General features: G+C 39.7%; 1 protein-coding gene across 2 annotated transcripts in view; it reads right to left on the reverse strand.

Annotated features, from left to right (window-relative positions):
- Positions 1–4,149: 4,149 nt before the first annotated feature.
- Positions 4,150–25,213, reverse strand: part of BEND2 (BEN domain containing 2) — a 54,206-nt gene continuing 33,142 nt past the window's right edge. Inside the window, exons 9-14 of one of the 2 annotated variants that reach the window (XM_025373018.1) lie at positions 19,916–20,056; positions 16,641–16,841; positions 15,065–15,186; positions 13,128–13,356; positions 10,067–10,270; positions 4,150–4,325 (exon numbers count right to left, since the gene is read on the reverse strand). In XM_025373018.1, the coding sequence (XP_025228803.1) occupies positions 4,150–4,325; positions 10,067–10,270; positions 13,128–13,356; positions 15,065–15,186; positions 16,641–16,841; positions 19,916–20,056 (1,073 nt within the window). Of the gene's footprint in view, positions 4,326–10,040; positions 10,271–13,127; positions 13,357–15,064; positions 15,187–16,640; positions 16,842–19,915; positions 20,057–25,213 lie in introns of those variants that run through there. The other variant, XM_025373019.1, reaches the window with a different exon arrangement.

The following is a 25,213-nucleotide window of genomic DNA, read 5'->3' on the forward strand; positions in this document are numbered from 1 at the left end:
GACCAGCTGGGACAAGGCACACACACTTCAACTGATGATGGCTACAGAAAACGACAAGAATCTGATTCTGATATCCTCTCCCCAGCTTGGAATTGTAGAAGACCCCTAGAACTTAGAAGTAAGTCTGGAGAAAAGGACGGAAACACCACTCATTGGTATTCTCCCAACCTCCATCGATGCCCCGGGTTGTTTTCTTGTCTTCCAAGGAAAGTCAAAAGCCTTGAATGATTAAGATTAAGTTTCTACTTCCAGTGCATGGAGGCTCTTAATAGAAATTAAGTATTTATAGAAAAATTAAGTTAGATTTCCTGCCCGCCTGTGTTTGTGGACTGAGATTTGTACCTGTCTCACCCATCAGTCTTCCAAATTGATTTTACTAGTTAATTTGAGATTACAAATTATTCTACGTTGAAGTAGATGAGCATATTTTTTTAGCATAATGAGAAAGGTCATTGCAAATTTGATGCATTGTGAATTAAAATAAGTTAGGATGAAACGAAGGGGTGATAAGTGCTTTACTCTACAGAAGAGTTAATAATGTCAGACCTCCATGGAGAAATTACTCCACTAGATATGGATATGGGCTATAAGGAAAACTGAAAGCCAGAGCTGAAAATCTTAGCTTTGCTGGCCAAAATAAAAATATTACCATATATTTAAATAAATATTAAAGCATAAAAATGGCATGTGTTAATAACACTTAGATTTTACTCAGGAAGGACAAAGTACTGCCAAAGTTTTCAATAGACATAATTATATCTACCATGGTAAATTACTGTTACTGGGTTAAACTATTCTGTTTTGCTTATCAAGGAAGAAAGTCAACATTCTAGCTGTGCCACATTTAATAAACTGGCTGAAAAATCTGTGTTACATTAATATAAAACACTGTAGGTAACATCAGCAAAAGTTCTGTAAGATGAGTTCATTAAAACAACAACCTGAGCATCTATATTAAGAGCATTTTAAATGTGTGTTTATTGTATTTATTTGGGAAACAAAACAAAACATTAAAGATACATTTATTTATCAAAAACAAGTCTTATGAGCAGGCAGTTGAAATGTTTAACATTGGACTAATACAGTAATAGAACTAACTTGTTAAATTTTGAAGACAGAAAAGATCCACTTTAACATAAAATACAAAACATCTTCATAAAATTTATTTTGTCCAGTCAAATGTGATCCTCCCTCTTGAGCCCAGGAGTTCCAGATAAGCCTGGGCAATATAGCAAGATCTCCATCTCAAACAAAATGTGATTTTAAAGAAGTTATGTGTATGTTATTCCTCTTCAAGCCATGGGAACGACTTTTAAATACTTTTTTTAAAATAAGGGGCATTTTGAACTGTGCCATCCAACCCAGTAGCCACTATCCACTTGTGACTATTTCAATTTAAATTCTAATTAGCTAAAATGAGAGAAAATTTTAAATTTACTTCCTCTGTCTAATTAGTTACATCTTAAGTGCTCAATAGCCATACAAGCCTATTGGACATTGCAAATTTATATTTTTAATGTGGTATGTTTATTTACATTTCCATCATGGTGGAAAGTTCTATCAGGCAAGACTGCTTTAAATAACTTCTGAAAACCACTAATGTAATAAAGTTAGCAATAGAAGTCTGGAAATTTTCTTCTAAATGTAAAGTTTTGTTTCTGTGGTTTTGCTTCTAGTCCAGGGAATATTTCAGATACCACAAAATATTAACCAAATTCAAAATCTGCATATACAATTTGAAATTTCTTCTTGCCTAGGGTCGAATTGTATTTTTCTTTTAAGAAAATTATTTTTAATTGACAAATAATAACTGCGTGTATTTATGGGGTATGATGTGGTCTTTTGATCTATGTTTATAATGTGGATTACTATTCTGTATTAGCTCTGTTACTAGTAGTTTGTAAAATAACTTATGAAACTGAACGGTGAAGCCAATGACTATCTTAGTTGGATTAAATCTGAATTACGGAAGTTAAAGCCTTTTTGCCCTTTATGGAAGATTTTTTTTATGCAAGATTTTTTAAATTATCTATTTTTTTTTTCTTTTCCCGAGACGGAGTCTCACTCTGTCACCCAGGCTGGAGTGCAGTGGCACAATCTCGGCTCACTGTAATCTCCACCCCCTGGGTTCAAGTGATTCTCCTGCCTCAGCCTCCTGAGTAGCTGGGACTACAGGCACACGCCACCATGCCCGGCTACTTTTTTTGTATTTTTAGTAGAGACGGGGTTTCATCATGCTGGCCAGGCTGGTCTCAAACCCCTGACCTCAGGTGATCCACCTGTCTCAGCCTCCCAAAGTGCTGGGATTACAGGTGTGAGCCACTACGCCCAGTAAATTATCTACTTTTTAAGACCTTTGTAGGCATAGCTTAACTTATAAAGATGTATGTAGAAGTACTATGGTTTTATTAAGTTGAAGGCAACTACTACAACAAATCATTCAGAGAATTATTTTTAAAAATAAATCCTTAATATCTTATCTTTAAAAAGCTATACTTGTATATTATAAACTATACTTAAATTTTGCTAAAATACTCTAAAAGTTGAATTTTGAAAAGATATATTTGAAAATATGTATTCATTCTACAAATCGGTCACATAAAAAAATCTAAATCTCGCAAGTCACGAAAATAAAAAGACTTGTCAAGTTTTATATGAATTGTATTATTTGACTGAGTGGCTCCTTACTTTCTATCAGATTTCTTTCTCTACCTTATCAAAAAAACAAATTATATTAATGTCAATTATTTAAGACAAAGACATGGGTCAGAAGCCAGTGACCAAAACTAAAGGCTGACCTCTTACAAGGGAAAAAATTGCTTTTTGAACAATACCTAAGAATGCTATAAAAACAGATGTGACTGAGGGCCATTTGATAGGTTAAAAGCTGAAAGATGGCATTAAACCTGGCAAAATGGTTCTTAAGCACAAATGGTCGAATGATGAAATTACAGAGTACTTCCCATGGCTGAAACATTCAAGAACTTTCTTTAAAATCAAGTGCCTATGTTAAAAATAAAATCCTATGCATGAGCAAAATGGGATTATTTTTTAATTCTCTAAGAATCCTGTCAATATCCTTTAAAATCACTTCTTTCTAACTGAATTTGGAATCTTTTTTCACTTAAAACATTGTAAGATTTACATTTGTATGCATTTCAACTAGTAGAATCTATCAGAAAAATACAGCAAACATATTAAAACCTTCACCCAGACATTTCAGAAACCAAAAATTACGTTAGTGTCTGAATTTGATCAGATCCTTAGCATTTATAGTAGCATATTCTTAAATCTAACCTACCTAAATGGAACTACAGTTTTATAATATGATTTTCTACGTTAACCCTGAGAAAACGTCAGTGCTAAGATATTATCAGGAGGTAACTAAAGAAATGCTGTTCTCATCAGGAGTAAATTAAAAGCACACAGGTCTCATCGGAAAGTTTAGGTCAATGTGTCAAGCCTATGATTCTGATGGATGTATAAGAAAGGTACTGTGGGTGCTTTGGTTATATGTAAACCATACCTCGCTTCTGAGTTAGTGGCATTAAGATCTAAGCCCTTGGTTACGATGTACTTGGCAGATACTCAATGTCTAGTGCCTGCAAGTTTCTATGCTTGGCAAATATTTCCCAGTGCCTCTTCTACGGCTCCCTACCTATCTTTATTCACTGACACTCAGATGTCATCTGTCATTACGTGCTAAGTGTACTCATCTTCTCACCCCACATTCAAAGGCAATGAAAACTACCATTTTATATTATTTGACTGATCGACTCCTTACTTTCTATTGAATTTCTTTCTCTGCCTTATCAAAAAAAAAAGTATATTAATGTCAATTATCTAAGACAAAGCCATGGGTCACAAGCCCATGAGTTTACTACCATTCCCTCAATGAAAGGTTGTCATCAAATCCACAGATGAAACATTACACATCTTCCTAATGTGATTCTACCTCCTTTATGAGCAGAAAAAGAAGTTTGGCAATTTCTACAGGTGTTAATGCAAACTACTCTGCCAGTACAGCAGGCTGATTTTGGAATTAGAACTTGAGAAACTTACAAAATAGTCTTAACAGTTTAAAAAAAAAAAAAGTTTGGCAGCTGCCGTTCAGGTGCTTCTGTCAGTGGCGTTGGGATCTCTTGACTTTTACTCCTGCTCCGACTCTGGAGGGGTCACTACTGGAAGCGACTGAGATCTGGCTTCAGCACTTCTGACATTATGTCTAAGGCTACGGATACTGCTGTTGATGGAGGTCACACACAACTTCCAGTCCCTTCCATTTTCCGAGAGATCACAAATTGGGTAGTTTTCTTGGAGGAACTCTGGTGGTAAAGACCCAAGACATAACAGTTTACTTGCAAATCACTTCTCAGAGAAATCAATTCATTCAACTTTCATTCTACTATGGTGTCTGTGAAAGGATCATTAACACTTCAATTAAAACACATAGGCTATAATCATTATTAAATTAGCTGAACAAATTCTTTAATCTAAAAAGAGAACTATATGAAACAGCACCATGCTTAAATCACAATAAAGCAAAAATCTCCCATGACCTTGCCACATACCAGAATAGAAATCCTCTGCTGCCTTGAGTATTCAAGGTCAACTTTTGTTACTCTCAAAAGTATCAAACAAGCATCTAGCATGTCACTTATCAGCTCGAATAGAGACATGCTAAGCCTCTGCAATGAACAAGAGGCTGCAGTGTCATCCTACTTTAAGAGGGAAGAAGCTGTAACTGCTAACTTTTCTGGTACTGCTGGATTTATCTCTGATAAAAGGAATAAGGGTATTTAGATCTTGCAATTAGAGGAAGACTTCTAAAAGGGAAGGTGACAGAGTAACATAATTCAAGGAGCACTCTTAGAGAAAGTGAGAAGACAGACAAGGAGAAAGGTATGGAAGAGAGGTGTTTATTAGAAGAACAGGGCTGCCCTCGGACACATCATTAGGTAATCAAAGGTCTAAGTGCCTTTCAGCCCTTGGAAAAGGATCTGGTGATCCCTACAGGTTAGCATTAGTTAGTTACATTAATCTCATTTGTTTTTCAATAGGGTTAATAGGCTAATAAACATGCCATAAACATCACATATATCCAAATTTTTTAGCAAAGCATGTGTCAAGGTTGAAAGGCTTTCGTACCCAAAGGACTAATTAATTAATGGATCAGTGGTAGCCTGGAAAAAGGTTTTTGTGGTATGTCACTGGATTCAGTATCCCACTCTATCCTGCTAACATTTTATTAATCAAAAATAAGTTCTGGAAAAAATGTTTATCCCATTTTCCCACAACAGCAAAGCTGGGAGGGATAATTACCACACCGGAAGACAAATACAATGCTTGCAAAGCTTTCAACAGGTGGCAACAAGGAGCCTAAATTGACTGGTGTTTCCCAAAATGTGTTCTCTGGAACGCTAGTCATAAAAGAAGTTTCTTGGGGAAAAAGGTGCTAGTTGCACAAATGGGAAATGCTACCCTCTGCAGCTAGTCACCACTTGGGGATTTAAGATTGCACACAAGCATATTCAGGGTTCTGAACAATCCCACAGAAAAGACAAGTGGAGCCTCCTTTTGCTGATTGAAATGTTAGAGATGCAGCTGCATTGGTGGGACGCATAAATGAGGGAGGTGGCAGTGCACAGGACAACAGAAGGTCAGGGATCAAGACTGGGAGATTTAGGCAGGCTTGATGGCTAAAGGCATTCAGTTTTCAAACTGACAGTCGGCCAGGCACGGTGGCCAAGACGACCGGATTGCTTGAGCTCAGGAGTTCGAGACCAGCCTGGGCAACAATGGTGAAACCCTGTCTCTACTAAAAATACAAAAAAATTAGCCAGGCATGGTGGCGCATGCCTGTAGTCGTAGCTACTCAGGAGGCTGAGGTGGGAGAATCACCTGAGCCCGGGAAGTCAAGTCTGCAGTGAGCCATGATCTAGCCACTGTACTCCAGCCTGGGCAACAGGAATGAGACCCTGTCTCCAAAATAAAAGAAACTGACAGTCAAGTGAAACCTATCTATTGACTGAGGTCCTTGGGGTGCTTGCTTAAGGTCTTTCCTAGCCGTTTGACTTTAAAAGTATTTCACGAGGCTGGGCACAGTGGCTCACACTTGTTATTCCAGCACTTTGGGAGGCTGAGGTGGGTGGATCACTTGAGCCCAAGAGTTTGAGACCAGCCTGGCCAGCATAGTGAAATCCATCTCTACAAAAAAATTACAAAAATTAGCCAGGTGTGATGGCGCATGCCTGTAGTCCCAGTTACTCGAGAGGGTGAAGTGGGAGGATCATTTGAGCTTGGGAGGTCGAGGCTGCATTAAGCTGTGATCACGCCACTGCATTCCAGCCTGGGCAACAGAGTGAGACCCTGTCTCAAAAAAAAAAAAAGAAAAGGTATTTCATGAAACACCTAAAACACCTACTAACATCTAGCTGAATTTGAGAAACACAGTTCAGGGAATGCTGACCTACACTGACAAGATATGATGCAGCAAAAAATATATTTATATTTTTCTTACATTAACATTAAAAGGTGCTAGCAGTATAAATGGTAACAGCCTGAATACTAACAATATAAATGTCAGTTATAGCAAGAAAGATCTAGAGGTCTTAGTTGACCATATATTTTATTTTATTCTATTTTATTTCATTGAGACAGGGTCTCACTCTGTCACCCAGGCTTGAGTGCAGTGGCACAATCACGGCTCACTGCAGCCTCAACCTTCTAGGCTCAAGTGATCCTCCTGCCTTAGCCTCCCAAGTAGCTAGGGAGTAGCTAGTAGCCAGTGTATGCCCAGCTAATTTTTGTATTTTTTGTAGAGACAGGGTTTCACCAGGTTGCCCAGGCTGGTCTCGAACTCCTGAGCTCAAGGCATCCTCCTGCCTCTGGCTCCCAAAAGGGCTGGGATTACAGGCATGAGCCACTGCGCCTGACCTGACCATAAATTTTTAAATGGCATGTGACATTTTAGGCTGCATTAACTATTGTATCCTGGGTGGATTTAAGCACATCTGAAGGTAGTTATTGAATCAAATCATGAAGGATCAGGGCAACATGTATGTGAGGAATTCTGAAGGGAAATGTTAATATTTAACTGAAAAAGCATAAGGCTTAAGAGGGAAAAGGTTGGGTAGAACATTTCCTCTCCAACCCTCATGCTACCATGTGGAGAGACCTCTACATTGGAAAGTTGGGATGAATGGGACATGTACGATTGAAGAATAAAGCTGCTATTTTTATCTTCACCTGCCTGAATGGAGCAGCCCTCTCTCACTCGGTTCTGAACTTAAGAGGGAGTGTCTTTATGATCTCCTAATGCTCCAGCAGGAAGTGATGGCTGTCACTAACTGCTTGAAGGCCCAACCTGTGAAAAGTGATTGGATTGACCCTGTTTAGGTAGAGAAGGGATAACCAAGACAAATGTGTATGATTTACAAAGGAAGGTACATTTTGAGTCACTAGAAGGAAGAACTTTCCCATGAATTGTAGCTGAGACAGCAGGTGCCTCATCAATGGAAGTGTTCAAAGCCCAAGGGAGGTGACTCTGTCAAAGTTGAGATAGGAGTTCCTGCTGTGGGTGGGATGTTGTATTAGAGGGCCTGTAAAGTATTTCCTATTGCTAAGATTCGACAGTTCTGCAATATAAAGACATGGATGGGGGTTTAAGGAGTGAGGGTTGTTCGCTAATTGCAAATCTGCCTACTAACTTCCTCCCTATCAATTAAGAGCCCTTAAGTGATACTGAACTCTCATCAGAGAGCATCAGATAATAGTTATTTATATGAAATCTACACCTTTGGCTCCTGGACAGAGTTACCTTTGACTACTAATTTTCAGAAACTTTTCCCCAAAATAACAAAATATTAGGGTAAGAAACTATATTAGAATACCAGAATAAATTGGTTTATTCATTCAATGGGATATGAATCAGCAGTTCAAATGTATGAAAAGATCTCAAAAACATAATGTTGAGTGATTTTAAGTTGTGCAAAAAGATTACTGTACATCCCCATTTACGTACATTAAAACAACCACATGCCGAGTGCAGTGGCTCACACCTACAATCCCAGCACTTTGGGAGGCCAACGTGGGAGGATTGCTTGAGCCCACCAGCTTGAGGCTGGAGTGCAGCGTTGCAGTGAGCAACAGTGAGCCACGATCACACTACTGCACTCCAGCCTGGGCAACAGAGCAAGACTCCATTTCAAAAAAAAAGAAAAGAAAAAATAAAGTAAAATAAAATAACTACAGAACAATATTACATATTATTTATGGATCTATTAACATAGGTAGCAAAAGTATAAAACATGCATGGGAATGATATATCCAACTCCAGGACTGTGATTACTTCTGGGGAGCAGGAGAGGGGAAAGGGATGATGAGTTGGAGTGTTAATTATATCAGTAAAGCTTTATTATTTTTTTAAAAACAAAAACGTGGAGCACAAAACACGAAATGTCTATTATCAGTGACGGGGGTAGACAGGTATTTATTATATTATTTTCCATACATTTCTGTATGTTTCAACTCATTTCGAATGAAGCAGCACTTTTACAGAAATCATATTAGGGGTCATAATCCCAGTTCTCCCACGAGTGCAGGTCTCTCCTCTCATATCTGATCACCCAGCCTTTGCTCTGACTCTTCCTTCTCCAAGTTCATTTTATCTTTATATTAAAGTGAAAGAGACTTTCTTATCAGCTTCTACTCCTTGGGGCTGGCTCCGCCCCTTGGGACAACAATAACTCTACTGTCTTCTCTCTGCTGAAATAACTGAAATGATTGTCCTTCTACAAAGCAATAGAACTTTGAGTCTTAGGAGAAATTTGTTAAAATCTGCCCTATGTGGATAATACATCCAACTCGTGCTGAATATTTGTTTACTGCAAAAGACATCTTTCAGATTTTAATATAATTCAGTGAGAGAGAAAATGATAAAAGGCTTAGAAAATATTTTTCATCAACTTTTAAAGAAGTAATCTTTTCTAGATGTTAAAGAACTATAAAAGTCACCTATTTTTCCCTGCATTAAAAAAAAAAAAGTAATTAGAAAGACACTATTTCTTCCATAAACACATTCATTTCAGAATTGCCTACAAACTTTTTTTTAACCATAAAGGGAAATTGAGTTTAGTTTTTTTGCCTAGTAGGTTAGCTCAGTGATGTTCAAGTTGCAAGTTGTGACCAATTACTAGGTTGTGAAATCAGTGATAGCAGTACTTGAAAGAAATGTAATGGAAGAGAAAATACTGGAATGTAACACTCATAGAGTAAGTACTGTTTGTGAAACTTTTGCTTTGGTTTTTAAAAGTCACACTCACACAGAGGCATGTACTGTGTCACAATGTAAAATGTAGTTCTTATTATGGGTTGCAGCAAAAAAAAAGTTTGAAAACAATTGGGTTAGATGATAACAAATGCTTATAAAAGCTGCTAGCTGAAAACCAGGTTTCTTTATTCTGAAACACCAGTGTTGTTCAAATTTGTTGGCTATGAAAATGTATGATATGAAGGTAGGAACCACCTGAGATCAGAGCTACATCTTTGCTGGGTGCCAGTGACACAAGTAAGAAATATTTTGCTTCCACTTTGTCCAAATTTGAGATTTCACAAGAAATTTTTAGAAGCTTTATTACTTCACTTAGCATATGTCACAGAGACTATATTAGGCTAATGTGCACAAGAAAAACTTAGCAAATTAACCTTCTGTGCTTTTGTTGACACTTCTGCAAATGGATAAAGCCCTTTAGCTTTGACCTTGCTCCTCAGTCAATGAAGGTGTTTTGAGTTTTCATACCCCTGGCAGTCCATAGCAGGGAGCTACAGTCAATAACCCCTTTCCTGTTCTAGCAAAGCCATTCAAGACACAGCAATTAGCCCTAAGAATCCAAATGCAGAGAGAAATACAATTCATGATCTTGCTCCTTGCTGTACTCTAATGAGGGACTCAGTAAAAGTTCCATTCTCCCCAGAACAAACACAACCTGAATGGATTCTTCTTTCTGCCCTTCTCTTAAACACAATTGGCTTTTATTTATTCAGACACACTCTACATGTAACAAACCTTGGAGAGCACTAATCTTATTAGGGTCAAGGGCATACAGGCCATGCTTTAGATTGCCATAGACGTTACTTTGGATCAGGACATCTTTTGTGAAGAGTTTGTGAATAAGGTATCTAGCTGACAGGCTTGCGCAAGACTTAGCTTTTGCCAAAGTCAGTACTGAATATGGCATCCGTATATTTCTCCAAGGTCTTCCAAAATAGCCTAGAAGCAAAAGAGAAAGATGTCAATTTTCACAGCAGATGTTAGGTTGCATTATTTTTTAAAGGCTGAAACAGAAACACTGATTTTTCTGAATTGTTAGGCTCAAGAATTTGAGAGGTTAAAAATCTAAGGCCTTAAACATTTTTATTTATTTTAAAGACAGAGTCTTGCTCTGTTGCCTAGGCTGGAATGCAGTAGCACAATCATGGCTCACTGCAGCCCCAGCCTCCCAGGGCTTGAGTAATCCTCTTAGCTTAGCCACTCGCCACTCAAGTAGCTGGGGCTACAGGTCCACCCCACCACCCCCAGCTAATTTTTTTTATCTTTTATAGAGGCAGGGTCTCACTTTGTTCCTCAGGCTGGTCTCAAACTTCCAGACTCAAACGATCCTCCTGCCTCGGCCTCCCAAAGTACTGGGATTACAGGTATAAGCCGTCGTGCCCAGCCTAAAGCCTTGCGTTTTTAGTGGATTATGAGACAGCATGAGAAATGAGGTAGAAATCACTGTGATTACACATGCTACCACGGTTCAACAGGAAGATTTAATATGCTGTTACCTTTTAGGATACAATAAGTTTTAAAATTACATTAAGTAACAAATTCTAAGTAATTTAATGCACTGTTTCCCTACTTATAAGAAAGATTTTTTCAAAAATAAGCTCCATGATTCTTCCTGAAATAGTTATAATTTTTAAAATGTAGGTTTTCTATTTAGTATTAAATTCATTTTAAATCAACACACTGCTGGTTCACTTTACATATTGTATCTTAGAGATCTTATTTGAAATGAAAAGTAAGTTTTAAGACTTTTCATTTCTCAACTCTACAGCTTAATCATCATCATCTCTTCAGTCCACAGTGATTCAAATTAACTCTATTTGAAAAATATTATATTTTACATATAATAATTATTTGTTAAATAAAATATATTTTAAAATATAATATAATTATTATAAGTCAGTAAGTATATTCTTCATCTTAGAACATCCATCATTTAATGGGTGGCAATAAAAACTATTGAATCATCCAGATTCAACATTTAGCAGGAGAGATTATTTAGAAACACATTTAATGGGTCCAAAGACTTAATTCTGGGAGATTTACCTAGTAATATTTATCAAGGTTCAGGAAAAAAGGTTAATACTCTTTAACCTGGTAATTCAATTTCTAAGAACCTAACCTAAGATAATCCAAAGTATGAAAAAATCTATCTGAATCGGCCGGTGCAGTGGCTCACACCTGCAATCCAGCACTTTGGGAGGCTGAGGCAGGTGGATCACCTGAGGTCAGGAGTTCAAGATCAGCCTGGCCAACATGGTGAAACCCTGTCTCTACTAAAAATACAAAAAAAAAAAAAAAAAACTAGCCGAGCGTGGTGGCACACATCTATAGTCCCAGCTACTCAGGAGGTTGAAGCAGGAGAATCGCTTGAACCTGGGAGGCGGAGGTTGCAGTGAGCCGAGATTGTGCCACTGCACTCCAGCCTGGGTGACAGAGCAAGACTCCATCTCAAAAAAAAAAAAAAAAAAAAAAAAATCTGAATGAAGACTGTTTTTTTGTAGACTGATTTGTAATCCCCTTCCAAAAAACCCTCAAACCAAAATGACAACAACAACAAAAAGAAACAAAGTAGGAGACAAATAAATTGGGATGCACTTAATTAATGGAATGTTATAATCCTACTTAGAGCAATGATTACGAAGATTGTAGATTCTTGAGGAAAAATAGATACATATTATAATGTTAGAGAAGGGGAGTAATTATATGGGAATCATAATGTTTCCAAATGTTCACAGGAAAAAAAAAAACTGGAGGAAAATGAAAATGCCCACAACAGTTTTTTAAAGTATTTTGATCGTGGGAGCTTTCTTCCCCCTCTTAAAAATATTTTCCAATTTTTAAAATAAAATGGCATAACGGACTCCACACACACTACAGTGACTGCTTGGCTCACAGTGGGCTTAGTTGCCCCGTCCCCTCGTTATAGCTGAGTCAGGGTTAGAGACATGTGGCCCAAGTTCTCACAGTCTTGGGGCTGCTCTAGTTCTTGCCTGCCTGAGACTCACTCGGTTCTTTGCTTCTTTGAATACAGGAGCTATTCAACTGGTGACTTGTGTTGTTGTTTAATTTATCCAGTCTGTGTCTGTAGTGTACAATCTTAACAAATACAGTAGTTAGATTACTTTTATAATGGAAGAAATAAAGCTATATCTTGTCAATGATTTCGTTTGAAAAGGATCCCAGGTAGTATTCTACTTAGGGTTAACATGGGGGCAGGGTACAGAGAGAATGAAGTTTTGCTACTTCAGATGTCACTCATCGGTATGGGTGATGCTAAAGCCCAGCACCCTGGGAAGATGCATTGGGAAGCACAAGTGGCAGGTGGCACAGTCACTACTGAACCACTGCCACTTGACACCCATCAAAGCAGGAGGCGCCTTTAGCAGACAGTTTAGCAGTGGGAGCACAATGTTCTGAGAGATGAGATTCACAAATTCGTGCCAAAAATCCTATTGCACACCTGCAATGTGCCAGGCACACAGAGAACAAGAAGTGTATCTCAGCTGCAGCCCCTCCCCTTCACCACAGAGGGCAGTGCCTTATCAGAGCTCACACGGTCCAGTGAGTCGGCAAAGAGCCACTTTCCGTAGTAAAAATAACAGTCCCAGAACCATGTGTCTATATATTTCATTAACTCATTAATAAAAGACATTAAATTGTTTCACTTTCTGATGAAATTTCTCAAACACACATAAAAGTAGAGAGAATAGTACAATGAGCCCCAAAAATGCATCACTCAGATTCAACATTTATCAGCAAGAGAATTTATTTAAAAATAAGTTTTTTAAAAACTCACCCCATGCTTCACCAGGTTCCTCTGGATTTTCAGTGGAAGGCTCTTGCATTTCTTCAGGGATAGAATTACTGTTTGGCTGCAAGTTCCCCTTTTCTCTCATTTCAGAATAATTCATTGGCTGAAACATCCAAGAACTGCCTTCACCACCATCTCTGTCCCTGTGGTCATTTCTGTCTGCAGATGCTGGTGCAACAGGGTTGGTAAGCTTTTTATTTTTGCGAACAGTTTTCTGTTGAAATACAAAACCATATCCGTAAACAAAGTCCCACAGCAAGAAAATATGTCTGTGCTCTACCACCTACCAGGCCCCACCTAGGGAAGCAACTAACTCTTTAAAAGGTGGGCTGAAGCCATAGGAATACTGTTTGTCGCAATACTATCTGGAAAGAAGGAAAGGGGTGGCTTCTTCCGCAAGCTGTCATGACCCGCTGCTCCTTGGAGGATTTTGTAGCTTTGTCTAAGGAACTGAATGAGAACTGCTGGGACAAATTAAGTGCATAATAAACATTTCACAAATAAACAAAGCAGTGAGTTTCTTGGAGATGACCACTTTTTGTTTCTCATGTTTTGTTTGTATTCTTTTTCCCTAGTGGCGCTCAAGTCTGGCTGCCCGTTTGAACGACCTTCGGGATCTGTAAAAACAAATGGTTGTGTTGGGCCCCACCCTAGGCAAATTCAGCCAGAATCTCTGGCAGTGGGAGTGGGGAGCTCAGGCGTTAGTAACTATTTTTAAGTGTCTCATGTAATTCTAATATGCACCCAGGGTTGACAACCACTGCTCTGGGTTAGCGCTTCTTGAACTTTAGTGTGCACACAAATCACATGGGGGATGGAGGTTGGGGAGGGTCTTGCTAAAATGCAAATTTTGCCCCTGAATCAAGACCCTGCAATTTTCACAAGCTTGCCAGTGGTCCACTGCTGCTGGGCTGTGGACCTACTCTGAGTGACAAGGACCTGTCCCATTCCTAGTCAAGCACACAGCAGGCATTTGGCAGACACTGCTTCTCTTCTCTTTTGACACCTAAGCAAATATGCAAATTACCATTTTCCAGGCAGTGTCTTAATTTTACATTCAAATTGTTTAGGGTGCAATTTTTGAAGGCTATAAAATGGAATGTTAAAAATAAGCAGATTTGGTTTCAGGCAGATGGTGCTTGAGCTATCACTGAAATCAACCCGTTCACCAGGAAAACATACGCTCAGCTACAAATATTCTTGGCAAATTGTTTCCATAAACTTACTCTAGAGACACAGGAGCGACTAGACATGGCCAGAAGAAAAGGGGGTTGGTGGAAATTAGGAACTGTCATTAAGATACATATTTCATCAAAAGACAACAGATATGACACTCTTCCCTAATGGCCCGGTCGTGGTAAAACAAACAAAAATCTCTAATGTAGTTTGAAGACAGACTGGAGGAGAGAGAAACTAGATTTCTGTTATCACATAACTATATGGAGTGTAAAATATCTGTAATCGTTTAACGTCATAACGTGTTTATTTCACCAAGTTCCATCATCACTAAAAGTGAACAAGTAATGAAGTGCCTGCATTTTCCCCTGCACCTCCTCAGCTACCATTGAAACAGCCAAAGAGCACACAGCTAGCTCCTTTTTGTGTTGCTCGGTGAGATACTGAAAAAGATTTGCCAAATATCTTTGTAGCTGAAACTATTTTCCTAGTATTATCCTTGGCTTCAAATATACTAATTATAGCACTTTATTTATCTTTAGGATATTTTTATAGAGCATAAATCTCAAAAAAGTAAAATAAACATGCAGTATGCTTTTGAAAGAACATCCCATGCCCCCTAAGTTAAGTTAATGAGAATTTTAGCACACGGCCTAAAGAGCCTGTAACTCATGCTATCAGTTCTGAAGCTGTACACAGTACAAACTCAGGTAATAGTAACCATATTTAGACGAAAAATAACTTACTGGAGTACTCTTGGCTTCAGAACATAAACAGTAGATCATAGAATTGATACCAGAAATACAGTCCTGCCAGTCTTTTCCATGTTCACACAAATCACAGGTGGGAAAAGTTGTTGCCAGATATTCTGCAAACAGCAGAAAGTATTCACGAAAATTAGAAAAAAAATTAACAAACTAATGAAAATTTTTTTTCTTTGAATACTGACTTTTAGATGGTTCCATTGTGTAATGGTGAGCACTCTGGACTCTTAAATACTGACTTTGTCTCTTTCTACTTCTCATCCTTTTCTCTTATTCTTTCTGAGAATTTAGAAATTCCACCCAATGAGGATGCTTTGCTGAATTATTTCCCCTACCATGAGATCCCTAAAACACTGACGTAGGAAGCTAATATTGAGCTCTTGTTGCTCAAAAAAAAAAAAAAAAAAAGGTGTAGGCCGAGCACAGTGGCTCACGTCTGTAACCCCAGTGTTTTGGGAGGTCAAGGCAGGAGGACCAGGAGTTTGAGAACAGCTTAGGCAGCAAAGTGAGACCTCATCTCTATAAAAAATACAAAACTTAGCTGGGTATGGTGGCATGCACCTGTGGGCCTAGCTACTCAGGAGGCTGGGGAGGAAGGGTTGCTTGAGCCCAGGAGTTGGAGGCTGCACCAGAGCTATGATCACACCACTGCACTCCAGCCTGGGCGACAGAGCAAGACCATGTGTCTGAAAAACAATTTTAAGTGTGTAACCAAATGTTGACTCTTTCAGGGTGTTCAGGCCATTTAATAACCCAATGGATAAATCAGAGCTAAAAGGAAACATATCAAGAGAAAATAGTGTTACTGCAAACATGATTACACCAGGGGCTTACTCATTGTGTCTATCTTCCCCAGCTCTTCCCTCTGCCTAGAACATCCTCCTGTTCCCTCTACCTAGTGAAGGAGTCCTTCAGAATCCAGCTCAAACATCCTGTCCTTAGTTAAGCCTTCCCCAACTCCCTCAAAGCAGCTGCTCTGAGCTTCCCCAACACTACCACACTGGACTGGGATGTATCTGTTTCCATCAACATGTCCCTTTCTAGACTATGAGCTCCTCATAGGCAGAAACACTTATTCATTGTAGTATCCTTAGTACTCATGAGTTCTAGGATCTCAATAGACATGTCTGGAAGGCAGGAAGGCAGAAGGCTAAAAAGGACTAATCATAAAATTCTATTTCTGTGTTGCTAGTCTCCAGCACTGACAAGTCTTTAATTCCCCCACCTTTTGGCAGAGGAAGCTTTTTCCTTTTTTTTTTTTTTTAAAGTAGCAAGTTTCAGGACTAAAGAATTGACTTAGTACTAACCATAAACAACTATAATAGATGAGGCTTGTCTTATTCAACCATTCAAGTCAATGGACAAGTTTTATTCTTTGGAAGTTGTTACCAATGATATATTATTAAGTTGTAAAATCAGGGTCAGACAGGTGAAAAAAATGAAGAGTTTTAAGATTCACACAGACTTCATTGTTATTCCTTCAACTGCCAATAACATTCATTATATGACCAAATGATTATTAAAAATAAGATTCCATTATCACTTAATGTACACATACCTCTCAATGCAGCCATTTTGTTTGGGTCAAGGGACTGGCTGTCTTTCAAATGGATATCCACTGAGTTGCTAATCAGGATTTCCTTGGAGAACAAAATACGAACCAAATAGCAGGCGGCTTGCTTAGGTTTGGCCATATTTCGTACAGCCAGCAAATGAGTTTTAAGTACTCTGACATTTCTTTTTGGATCACCAAGATAGCCTTTAAAAATAAAGAGAAAAAGGAACATCCTTGGTTTTGTCATGCAAAGGTATCCTGAAAGTACACAAGAGAATTACACTGATTTCTTTCTTCTTCTTCAAATAAGGCAAATGCTGATAAACTGATTTCTAATTCATGAATTTCTACTTGGGTGAATTTTTTTTTCGATGCTTATCTCTTCCTTTCCCTTAAATGGGTCTCTTTGACACCATCTGCCAAACTGTCAACATTCTTCACTTCTGCTGGTCTTGAGCTTACTGTATTGAACTACTCTCTTCATTAGTTTGAACACACGTCATTGTTAGGCTGCAGGTGCATATGTAAACATGTTGCCCTGAGTTCCCACTGCTCCATTTCACACTCTAAAAGTATACTCAGAGCCATTCTACTGGGTAAGTGGATGTTCCCTGAAGACAGTATTGAAAGCATGGGTGGGGATCATTAAGAAAATTTTCAAATAGCTAGCATTTATCAGTAGTTCCTGTATATCAGGCATGTGCTAAATATTTTACATCTATGCACCAGCTCAGTTTCATCATTCTAACACCTCTATCATTACTCCCACCCCATTATTCCCACCCCCATTACTTCCAAATGAGGAGACCGAGGCCCAAAGAAGATAAGTTATTTGAAAAGGTCACACTGCTAGTTACAGAGCCAGTTTTAAAATCTGTTTATGAGTCAACTGCTCTAAACCATGAATCTTCTACTAATATCTTCCATTCTTTTTCCTATTTTTTTAAAAGAAAAAATTGAAATCATGCTTTAAGTATAGTTTAAATCCTGCTTTTTCAGTTAACATTGTATTTTGAGCATTTCTCTGTTTTCATCTTTTTAAAAAAAATCTGCATTCCTGTCACCATGATTTTCCTGACAAGTGACATTTATGTAGTACTTACGTCCAAGGCATTGTGTTAAGAGCTTTAAATGCATTGTCCTAGCCAGGTGCCGTGGCTCACGCCTGTAATCTCAGCACTCTGGGAGGCTGAGGCGGGCGGATCATGAGGTCAGGAGATGGAGACCATCCTGGCTAACACGGTGAAACCCCATCTCTACTAAAACTACAAAAAATTAGCTGGGCATGGTGGCGGGCGCCTGTAGTCCCAGCTACTCGGGAGGCTGAGGCAGGAGAATGGCATGAACCCGGGAGGCAGAGCTTGCAATGAGCCGAGAGCGACAGAGCGAGACTCCAGCCTGAGCGACAGAGCGAGACTCCGTCTCAAGAAAAAAAAAGAGAGAGAGCTTTAAATGCATTGTCCTATTTGATCTTCACAATTCTGTGAAGTAGGCACTATTATTTTTGTCACTTCACAGCTGAAGAAACTAATATTTAGGTTACGAAAGGGGCTGAAGGTCATAAGGTTAGTAAGACACAGAGCGGGGATTTGAAATCAAGCAGACAGACATGAGAGCTCATGCCCTCAACTATTAGGCTTTACTGCCTCACATGCTGTGGATATACCAGAAGTCAAGTGATTAATTCCCTATCATCATTTATTTTTGTTTGTTTGTTTCCAAATTTTCCCAATGATTCCGTAAAGGACATTCTTGTACCAAAATTTTTATGTAATTTTTTATTACACTTTCAGAGAGAAGTGAGATTACAGTCAACTGGCATAAATGTTTTTATGGATTTTTCTACAAACTATCTTTCAGAAAGTTTGTACCAATGTATACTTCTAACAATGTATCAGAGTGCCCATTTTAGTACAGAGAATCAACTTTTGTTTCTGGGTTTTTTTTTTTTGTTTTTTGGTTTTTTTTGGCTGGAGTACAGTACAGTGGCATGATCATGGCTTGCTATAGCCTCAACCTTCTGGGCTGCTCAAGTGATCCTCCCACCTCAGCCTCCCAAGTAGCTGGGATTACAGGCACATGCCACCACGCCTGGCTAATTTTTTGTATCTTTGTAGAGATGGGGTTTTGCTATGTTGCCCACGCTGGTCTCAAACTCCTGGGCTCAAGCGATTTTCCCACCTCAGCCTCCTAGATTGCTGGGATTAACAAGTCTGAGCCACTGTGCCCAGCCGAGACCATAATTTTTGAAATTTCTTCTAGTTTGAGTAATAAAATAATTTAAAGGAATAAGCTTTCCTCTAGGAAGGGAGTCAACAAACTACAGTCCACTGGCCCATCCCCCCACCGACATGTGTGAAAGGTATGCTGGCCATGGCCATGCCTATTCATTCGTCTACGGGCTGAGGCTGCTCTTATGTTACAACAGCAAATGTGGGTATTTGTGACAGACAATACTATCTAGCCCTTCACAGAAAAGGTTTCCTGACCCCTGTTCTAGGATATTAATAAGAGATAAGCTGCTTAGAAGTTGAGACAAAAATGAACTGACTACAAAATATTTGGAAGGCTTACCCTTAGAAGCCACAGAGCTTGGGGTCCCCTCATCTCTGCCACTGTGGCTTGGCAGGCAGTACATGAACTGGTAAGATACGTGAGCTTTAGGCCAGTTACGGTGGCTCATGCCTGTAATCCTAGCACTTTGGGAGGCCAAGACAGATGGATCACTTGAGGCTAGCAGTTTGAGAACAGCCTGGCCAAAATCGCAAAACCCCATCTCTACTAAAAATACACAAATTAGCTGGGCATAGTGGTGTGTGCTTGTAATTCCAGCTACTTGGGAGGCTAAGGCAGAAGAATCGCTTGAACCTGGGAGGCGGAGGTTGCAGTGAGCCAAGATCATGCCCCTGCACTCCAGCCTGGGCAATAGAGCAAGACTCCACCTCAAAAAGAAAAAAGACACATGAGTTTTAAAGTCAGAGAAAGCTGGGGCAGAGCTCAAGTCCTACTCACCAGCTCTGTGACCTTGGGGATGGGGATAATAAAAGTGCCAACACCATGGGGTCATTATGGGTATAAGTGGAGAAGAGGCATGTCAATTGTTTAGCACAGTGCCTTGCATGTAATATGCACTCAATAAATGTTAGTCATGGTTCTGAATATCACCTAAAACCTGTCCTCAAAACAGGAAACACACAGCTTTCACTGTCTTGCATCAAGTAAGTGGAAGAATGTAGCTCAAATAGTGCCACTTATAATGTGTGTCATTTCAAACTCACCATACTTGGGAGGGATACAGACAGGTGATGAGGAAGAATCCTGGCCACTGTCACTGTTCAATAAAGTTGAGCGATTCATTGTGTTGAGGCTGTTTTCCGTGTTGGTATCTACTTTTACCAAAATGTTCAGAGGTAACAGTGCTGAAAGAAAAGAACTCTCAACTGACAATTCTATATCCAGCAAAACTATTTTTCAGGTACAGAGGGGAAATATACTCTCAGACAAAAGAAAACTAAAAATATTTGTTGCCAGCAGACCTACTTTTTTTTTTTTTTTTTTTTTTAGACTCTTGCCCAGGCTGCAGTGCAATGGCATGATCTCGGCTTACTACAACCTCCGCCCACTGGGTTCAAGCAATTCTCATGCCTCAGCCTTCCGAGTAGCTGGAATTACAGGCACCCACCACCACACCTGGCTAATTTTTGTATTTTTAATAGACATGGGTTTTCGCCATGTTGGCCAGGCTGGTCTTGAACTCCTGACCTCAAGTGATCTGCCTGGCTCAGCCTCCCAAAGAGCTGGAGACCTACTCTTAAAGAATGGCTAAAAGAAGATCTTTAAACATAAAGGTTATGATGATAGAAGGAACAGTGGCACATCAGAAACGAAGAAAGAATAGAAAGATGCATGTGGAGAAATGGAACAGCCACACTGGAAAACAATTACTACATTTGTAATTATAATTACTATTATTGTAATTATTATTATTATAATTTAAAATGTAGTAATTAATTGCAGGGTTTTCTTAGGGTTAAGCACCTAAGAGTGAACTTGCTGGAAATTTCACTCTTAGGTATTTATCCCAGAGAAATAAGAGCTCGTGTTGACACAAAAACCTTCACATGAGTATCCTCAGCAGCTTTGTGATAGCCAAAACCTGAAAACAACCCAAGTGTCCTTCAATAGGTGAATGGTTAAAGAAACTGTGGTAAATCCATACCACAGAATACTATTCAGCAATAAAAATGAAAAAGAGAAAGAGCAGAAAAATAGGCGATACAAAACCATCATGAGTTCTCTAAATCATATGGAATGACTGAAACAAAAGTGAAAACACCATCTGATACCTATGACTATGATATTTAAAGGTGGGGAGAAAAAGAAACCTAAGTGGAATTAAAGTTTCAACACTTCATTCTAAGTGGTAAAATGCTGATTCCAACAGGCAGTGATAAGTCACATATGTATACAGTAACACTCAGAGCAACCACTAGGAAAACTGCACAAAGCAATATACTCAAAAACAAACAAATCAACATGGAATGCTTAAAATGTTCAAGTAACTCACAGGAAGGCAAGAAAAAGAAAAGGAGAATGAGAAACAGAAAATAAACAGAAAAATAATAAAATGGAAGGGCTTAAACCCTGTATCAATAATTACGTTAAATGCAAATAATCTAAACATACCAATTAAGTGGCAGCAATTGACAAAGTACATAAAAAACAAAACCCTCGATTGCCAGGTAGTGTAAATGAAAACAAAAAAAGAAAAACAAGACCCACCTGTATGTTCTTTATTAGAAACTCTACAAATTCAATAACATAAGTAGGTTAAAAGTAAAAGAATGAAAAATTACCATGTGATATGGTTTGGATTTGTATCCCTGCCTAAACTTCATGTCAAATTGGAGGAGGGGCCTGGTGGGAAGTGACTGGATAATGTGGGCGGATTTCCCCCTTGCTGTTCTCATGAGAGTGAGTGAGTTCTCACGAGATCTGATGGTTTAAAAGTGTGTGGCACTTCCCCCTTTGCTCTCTCCTGCCACCATGTGAAGAAGGTGCTTGCTTCCCCTTCACCTTCTGCCATAACTTTAAGTTTCCTGAGATCTCCCAGTCATGCTTCCTGTTAAGGCTGTGGAACTGTGAGTCGATTAAACATCTTTTCTTCGTAAATTACCCAGTCTCAGGTACTTCTTTATAGCAGTACGAAAATGGACTAATGCACCATGCAAATATTAATCCAAAAAAAAGAAAGCAGAGTGGCTATATTGATATCAGATAAAATAAACAGACTTCAGAGCAAAGAAAGTTACCAGAGACAAATAAGAACACTACATAACAATAAAAGGGTTAACCCCCAGGAAAATATAATGATCCTCAATATGTTCGCACCAATCAAAAGTGTCTCAAAATATATAAAGCAAAAACTGAAAGAGTAGAAAGACAAAATAGACAAACCCACAGTTATACTGAGGACCTCAAAACACCTCTCAGCAACTGACAGAACAACCAGACAGAGGCCAGGCACGGGGGGCTCATGCCTATAATCCCAGCACTTTGAGAGGCTGAGATGGGCAGATCACCTGGAGGTCAGGAGTCAGGGACCCGCCTGGCCAACATGGTGAAACCCCGTCTCTACTAAAAATACAAAAATTAGCCAGGCATGGTGGCACATGCCTATAGTTCCAGTTACTCAGGAGGCTGAGGCCCAAGAATCGCTTGAACCCAGGAGGCAGGGGTTGCAGTGAGCCAAGATCAAGTCACTGCACTCCAGCCTGAGTGACAGAGCGAGACTCTGTCTCAAAAAAAAAAAAAAAAAAAAAGAACAACCAGACAGAACATCAGCAAGGACAGAGAAGACCTGAGTAACACACAACCAACCAACAGGATTTTCATTATAGAACATTCCATCTAATAAAAGCAGAATACACATTTTTTTTTCAAATGCCTATGGAACATTCACCAAGACAGACCACATCCTGAGCCAGAGGAAAAAACCTCAATAAATCTAAAAGAATTGAAATCATATAGAGTATATTTTCTGACCACAGTGGAACCAAACTAGAAATCAATAACAGACAAGAGAAAAATCTATAAACACTTGGAAATTAAACAGCAAACTCCTAAATAATCCACATGTCAAAGAGAAGTCTCCAAGGAAATTTGAAAATACACAGGACACAGCTCGGGAGCAAGATAGCTAAATAGAAGCCTCCACCGACTGTTCTCCCCACAAGAACACCAAATTTAACAACTATCGACACAAAAAAAGCACCTTAATAAGAAATCCAAAATCAGCTTAGGTCCCAGCTCAGCCACAGTGGGGTAGGGTACCAAGTGGGCTCTTGGGGTCCCTGATTCCAGGCCTTGGCTCTTAGATGGCATTTCTGGGCCTACCCTGGGCCAGAGGGGAGCCCACTGCCCTGAAGAGTGAGTCCCAGGCCTGGCAGCATTCACCATAAGCTGAGTGAACAGCAGCGGTGGCCTGGCGGTACCCCCTGTGGGCCTGTGGCAGTGGTGGCCACAAGGAGAGACTTCTCTGCTTGTAGAAATAGGAGGGAAGAGTGGGAAGGACTTTGTCTTGTGGCTTGGGTGCCAGCTCAGCCACAGTAGAATAGAGCACCAGGTAGATTCCTGAGGTCTCCAGCTCCAGGTCCCGGTTTCTGATTGGCATCTCTGGACCTGCCCAGGGCTGAGGGGAACTCACCGCCCTGAAGGGAAGGACACAAGCCTGGCTGGCTTCACCACCTACTGATTGTAGAGGCCGAGGGTCTTGAGCAAACACACACTGTAGCCAGGTAGTGGTTACAGCGAGCCTTGGGCAAGACTCAGGGTTCTGCTGGCTTCAGGTCTGACCCAGCACACTCCCAGTGGTGTTGGCCACAGGGTTGTTTGTGTCACCCCTCCCCCAGCTCCAGGCAGCTCACCACAGAGAGAGACTCCTTTGTTTGGGAGAATGTAAGGGAAGAGGCCAGGCGCAGTGGCTCATTCCTGTAATTCCAGCACTTTAGGAGGCTGAGGCGGGCAGATCACCTGAGGTCAGGAGTTGAAGACCAGCCTGGCCAACATGGTGAAACCCTGCCTCTACTAAAAATACAAAAATTAGCTGGGCATGGTGATGCACACCTGTAATCCCAGCTACTCAGGAGTACTGAGGCAAGAGAATCGCTTGAACCCGGGAGGTGGAGATTGCAGTGAGCTGAGATTGCGCCACTGCACTCCAGCCTGGGTGAGACTCCATCTCAAAAAAAGAACAAGAGTCTCTGCCTGGCAATCCAGAGAATTCTTCTGGATCTTAACCAAGATCACCAAGGCGGCATCTCTACAAGTCTTCAAGAGCCACTGCATTACTGGGCTTGGGGTGCCCCCTGACGCAGATACGGCTTCAGTGACCAAAAACTTAGATCAAAACACCCAAGTCCCTTCGAATATCTGGAAAGCCTTTCCAAGAAGGATGGCACAAGTAAGCCCAGACTGCAAAGACAACAATAAATATCTAACTCTTCAATGCCCAGACAGACGAACATCCACAAGCATCAATTCCATCCAGGAAGACATGACCTCACCAAATGTATGAAATAAGGCACCAGGGACCAATCCCAGAGAAACAGAGATATCTGACCTTTCCAACACAGAATTCAAAATAGCTGTTTTAAGGAAACTCAAAGAAATTTAAGATAACACAAAGAAGGAATTCATAATTCTATCAGATAAATTTAACAAAGAGATTGAAATAAAAAGTATCAAGCAGGAATTCTGGACTTGAAAAATGCGGTCAACATACCGAAGAATGCATCAGGGTCTCTCAATAGCAGAAATGATCAAGCAGAAGAAAGAATTAGTGAGCTTGAAGACAGGCTATTTGAAAATACAAAAAAGACAAAAGAAAAAAGAATGAAGCATGTCTACAAGATCTAGAAAACAGCCTCAAAAAGGCAAATCTAAGAGTTATTGGCCTTAAAGAGGACATCAAGAGAAAGACGGGGTAGAAAGTTTATTCAAAAAGATTTGCTAAGCGCAGTGGCTCATGCCTGCAATCCTAGCACTTTGGGAGGCCAAAGCAGGCAGACTGCCTGAGCTCAGGAGTTCAAGACCAGCCTGGGCAACATGATGAAGCCCCATTTCTACTAAAAATACAAAAAATTAGCCAGGCATGGTGGCATATGCCTTTAATCCCAGCTACTTAGGAGGTTGAGGCACGAGAATCACTTGAACCCGGGAAGTGGAGGTTGCAGTGAGCTGAGATCACACCACTGCACTCCCGCCTAGGTGACAGAGCAAGACTCTGTCTCAAAAATAATAATAATAACAGACAACTTTCCAAACTTAGAGAAAGAATATCCAAGTACAAAGTTATAGAATACCAAGCAGATTTCACCTGAAGAAGACTACCTCAAGATATTTAACAATCAAACTCTCAAAGGTCAAGGATTACAAAAAGATACTAAAAGCAGTAAGAGAAAAGAAACAAACAACATACAAAGACCTCTAATATGATGGGCAGCAGACTTTTCAGTGGAAATCTTACAGGCCAGGAGAGAGTTCCATGACATATTTAAAGTGCTGAAGGAAAAAAA

Source organism: Theropithecus gelada, chromosome X (genome assembly GCF_003255815.1).
Source record: "Theropithecus gelada isolate Dixy chromosome X, Tgel_1.0, whole genome shotgun sequence".
Taxonomy (NCBI): domain Eukaryota; kingdom Metazoa; phylum Chordata; class Mammalia; order Primates; family Cercopithecidae; genus Theropithecus; species Theropithecus gelada.